Raw genomic sequence first — 4,861 nt, 5'->3', positions numbered from 1 at the left:
ATATATATATATATATATATATATATATATATATATATATATATATAAATGTATGTGTGTGTGTGTGTGTGTGTTAATAACACAAATTTACTCATTGAAATTAAATAATTTAAACATTTGGCCTTATATTATAAGTAAAAAAGTAAAAAAGTCAGTAAAAAAGTATTCATAATTTAACATTTTACAACATCTAATTTAATTTAATTCAGTTTTATAAACCGATTAAAAATGTGTATGATTTCTTTTATATTATTCTATTATATACTTATTAAGAATTTGGATTTTGAACGAACTATAAAACTATAATTGGTAATAAATTGTTTACTAAGTATAATTCATGGTAATTAACAAAACAAAAATTAATAAGTAGTACATTTCTTTAAGAAAAAAGTATTTAAAGGTTTATTGGTCCTCCTTAATATAGAATACCATATTACAGAGTAACATTATAGAGTACCATATTACAATAATTATAATTATAGTATACCTAATTTATTATACACCCTATATTATACAAAATATAGATTTAGGGTAGAATAGACCTGGGATAGCAAACCTTCTGGTATCATGTGTATATCAAATAAACATATTTGGTTTTGTCCTGCATGTCAGATACCACCTTTGTTGACCATTTTTTTGCTTAAAGAATTGATCCGATCATCACGATATTGGCAGGTTAGTTATTGGAATATGTTGTCTTAATGTTCTTAATGGTTCTCTGAGTGGTGCCATTTTAAGAATTTACCAATAGTTTTCCTAATAATTGCAAAAAAAAATGATGAAAATGTATAAAATAAATACCGCTTTTATTTTGTCATTAATTTGTTTAACAGATTTAATAATTATTTTTTATTATATTTACTTATTTTTTCTCGACAGCGGCGAATGCAGAAAAAAATTTCGGTGAGGGGGGAAGTTTTGAAAATATTTCAAGTATTCATAAATATTATATAGGTATGTAATTGTATTGTACAAATCAATTTACAAACCACGGGAAACTTTTAAAGAATTAATAAGTTTTTTAATTTATTAATTAGTAATACATTTTTAGGTCGGATAATTTATATTTTGTTCCTGATATTTCCGTGGGGGGAGGGGTTAACCCCCCTGTGTTTGTCCCTGTTTCTCGATGATCAAGAGAAATATTATTATAATAATTGGTGATTTTTTTTTTTTTCTAAAAATTATAAAACTTATAAAATAAATTTAAAATCTCTATAAACTTTTACTAAGATTATACTTGGAAATTCCAGTTTCTTTTAAAATATTATTCTTATGTTTCAAATGTTTATAATTTATAACTCATAAAATTATGTTCCAAAATATTCCTGTTGTAAATTATTGTTTATACAAAATATATTCTAAAATACTAAATCGATTATTTCATTGAACATGTGGGTTGTCATAATACTTAGTTTAAAAAAAATTATCATCCATTCGTAGTTTCAAACGTTACAACTCAGTACCCCAGACCCGATAATAATTATAGTCTTCAATACAATCGTCCAATTGTTTTAATTTTGTATAACACCAATCTATCGCGATGGAAACTATACGAAACTCGTATGACGACCGCTGATGAACTTTTCGTTCATTTTCTGAAATATACTTGTTTGATTGTTTGATGGCTATTGCGGAGAAACAAGATTACTACGGAATCTATATATAGTGAAAACTTTTTATAACGAATCTGAAGAAACCAAGAAATTTCTTTCGTAATAGAGAGGGTTAAAAAAAACAACATTTTAATAATTATTATTTATGTATAAAGGTATGTAATACATAGTACCTATGTAATATTATATATCATACACATCATTATTTTTACATTATATTAAATTATTATTATTACTATACATATTAAATATAATATTATTTTTATACTATTACTTTATTTAAAATAGTCTGTCATTGGGATCTGTTTTGGGATAACTTTGGATCATCGTCAAGATAAATACTTTTTGGTATTAATCTACTTTACTGGACACTTTTTTTTTTCAAAATACGTGGTGTTTTATGCTTAATTCAAAACTGAAAAAATTCCCGCAAACTTACCGTTCAAAAGTTATGGAAGTTTCAAAGTTGCAATGATTACGCGTGTATGGTAATTCAAAGTTGTCGATATTATAAAATATGCTATATAATAACTTTCACCTAATTTCTGATATAAGTTGTAGCGTAGTAAGAAACGATGGACAGTTGGGTACACAATATACAAAGTTCAAACCCGATGGGTAGAATTATTTTTTGCACTTTTTAAATTAAATATAATTCACTCATAATTAGTAAATACATTAGATAATTATTCGTCACCTCTTCTTCACCATTTTCGTCATCTGCCTGTTGTTCTTCAGCCTATACATCAACATTTTCTACATTGTTATGTACGCTGTACAATGACCCAGCAGTATTAAAAAATTGTACGGTAGGGTCTAGTTCATGATTACGAAATTTTTTCAGGAAAATATATATTGCCAGGTACCTTCCGTAGAATTCTTTTTTTCTTTTATAATTCGGTAATGTTACTTTAGCATGGTGCCAAGTGCTTTCGATGGTGTTGGAGTGTGCACCTGTCTCTGGGTCCTTAAAATTAACACTATGGTTAACCGTGAAATGATTATAAACCTTTTCATTCAATCTGCTATATGCCTGAAAATTTGTATTTTAAAGACTTTATTGAGTTTTAATCTCGCACGATAATGGTTATAGTTTATAGTAGATTGAAATAGGTACAAGTACTATCTTACATAGTAAGATATCTTATCGGTACTAAATGTTATAGTGTCACATAATATTATTTTTAACTATAAACATTATCGGGCGTAGGTATTTTCCTAATTTTAAATTGTATTGACCGAACACCTTATATTGCTAAGTAATACGTACCTTCCAGCAATTGGAAATAATCGTTGTGCCTGGTGTTATCCATTCTTCGATTATCCTGACAAGTGCTTCTGCGCTTCGGTCTTCCACTGGAATTAGGAAGCAATCTTCGCTTCCACGTTCATAATCGCCAAAAACCCACTGGCCTTCTACCCGGTGTCCTCGGTGATACTTACGGCGTCCAAATTCAGATTCATCTATTTCGACGACTTCTCCAATGTTTTTCAATTTTTTTTTTTTTTTTTCATCATATGGTCGAATACCACTTCCCTGCAGAACGAACTCCAATCTACCACGGTTTGATTTGCCAATCGAAGCTGTTTTTGAATGACAATGGAAGGACAGTTCATCGACCATAAATTTACGAATTCACAAATATTCAATAGTGATAAATATGACTTGTAGAAAAGTATTTTTACGTAATGATGCACTGCAAAATTATTTTTAATTCAATTCATGATAATTAATATTAATTAATTGAACAATTATTCTTACTCAACTTACCTGTAATTACAAGGTTCTGCGGTTTGTTTTTTCTCTCTAATTTTTTCGCGACAAATCCATTTAAAATTATCGAGAACGTTACTGTCTTTCATCATTTTCATATCATGACCCCTCGGGCATTTACGTGAGACAGAAAGTACTTGAAACTCTATTAATTAATTTATTAAACTGAGTCCATTATCCATGGAACTCCACTCTCACAAATCAAATAAATTTACAGCCATCGCAAAAATCTTACTGTTCACGAGGTAAGTTATTTCGCCAAACTCTAAACATACTTAGTTATTACGATACAATAGTAGATAAAGAACGAATTTATCATAATACCTAAGTATGTTTTGACCGTGGCCAACGTAGCAACAAGTGTCGATAAACGCGTAATCACTGCAACTTTAAATTTCCAAAACTATTGAACGGTAAGTTTTCGCAATATTGAGGGAGACCGAGGTTCACCTGAGGTGGTTTTACACAACAAATCGGGGGATATTTTCGATTTACGGAGCGGAGCGACGGCACCGAGGAGCGTAGCGAAGAGTACCGAAACACGTGTAATCACTGCAACATTGAACATTATAACTTTTGAACGGTAAGTTTGCGGGAATTTTTTCAAACAGTTTTGAATTCAGCATAAAAATCCACGTATTATGAAGAAGAAAAAAAGGGTGTCCGGTAAAGTAGATTTGTTCCTTCTTTTCTAATAATTTAACCGCATTAAGTGCTTGTTGAATACTTGGTATTACTTCGTCAGGTTATTCTCTTCATCTTTCTTTTGCTCCTCCTCGTTTTTTGTGTTATCCGGAGTGTACTTTTCATTCAACTTTGGCCACACATTAATTAGCCAAATTTTAGTAACATTCAAGTCGACATTTAGTGCTTCTCCACTTATTTTTCCCATAGGTAATATTGTGACGTTGTTTAAATTTTCCTAGCCATCCTTCCAAAGCTTTGAAATCTATTATATCAAGTTGTTGAACCAAATGTTCAGCTTTAGTTTTCAAAACAGGCCCAGATATAGGTAAATTATTACAACGATCTTTATGGAACCACGTCAACATGGCCTGGCCCAAGTCTTCAAATTTCAGTTTTTTTATTTTTTTTTACAAGAACTTCCTTCTGTTTTAGCCTGCAATATTTTATCCTTTTTCTTCCAGACAGTAGCGACAGTAGATAGGCTGAATCCAAAACGTTTCCCGACATCACTTTTTTTTACCATTTTCAATCGCACATATTAAAGCAATTTTTTGACCAATACACAGTGTTTTTCTTATACTTGCCATAACGAATGTTGGCGCGCTACTGTGATCATACGTATAATGTTGGACATTACGTCTCAATAATAAAATCAACATCCCTATTCGATATCGATAATAACGATATTAAAAGTAGATAATGAAAGAATGTAATCGTTCTTGGAAATTTCGACATTATTGCCGATTATTTTTATAATTAGGTACGATAACACATAAAATGTGTG

General features: G+C 29.9%; 1 protein-coding gene across 1 annotated transcript; it reads right to left on the bottom strand.

Moving 5' to 3' along the window:
• Window positions 1–581: 581 nt before the first annotated feature.
• Window positions 582–3,943, bottom strand: LOC112679588. The gene is made up of 5 exons (XM_025549459.1): window positions 3,715–3,943; window positions 3,388–3,655; window positions 2,887–3,313; window positions 2,314–2,649; window positions 582–756 (listed from the first exon to the last, which is right to left on the bottom strand). Exons 3-4 carry the CDS (start codon window positions 3,238–3,240, stop codon window positions 2,356–2,358), a joined length of 648 nt encoding a protein of 215 aa, XP_025405244.1. The 5' UTR covers window positions 3,241–3,313; window positions 3,388–3,655; window positions 3,715–3,943; the 3' UTR covers window positions 582–756; window positions 2,314–2,355.
• Window positions 3,944–4,861: the final 918 nt, after the last annotated feature.

This window comes from Sipha flava, unplaced genomic scaffold (assembly GCF_003268045.1).
Source record: "Sipha flava isolate LNK unplaced genomic scaffold, YSA_version1 164_pilon_pilon, whole genome shotgun sequence".
Lineage (NCBI taxonomy): Eukaryota > Metazoa > Arthropoda > Insecta > Hemiptera > Aphididae > Sipha > Sipha flava.
This window is presented reverse-complemented; position numbering and strand designations above follow the sequence as displayed.

Bases quoted from the DNA above. Each gene is read 5' to 3' on its own strand.
- LOC112679588 (XM_025549459.1), bottom strand. From the start codon at position 3,240: ATGGTCGATGAACTGTCCTTCCATTGTCATTCAAAAACAGCTTCGATT. The intron at 2,650-2,886 runs GTACGTATTACT...ACAAATTTTCAG, and splicing joins TTATTTCCAATTGCTGGAAG to GCATATAGCAGATTGAATGA.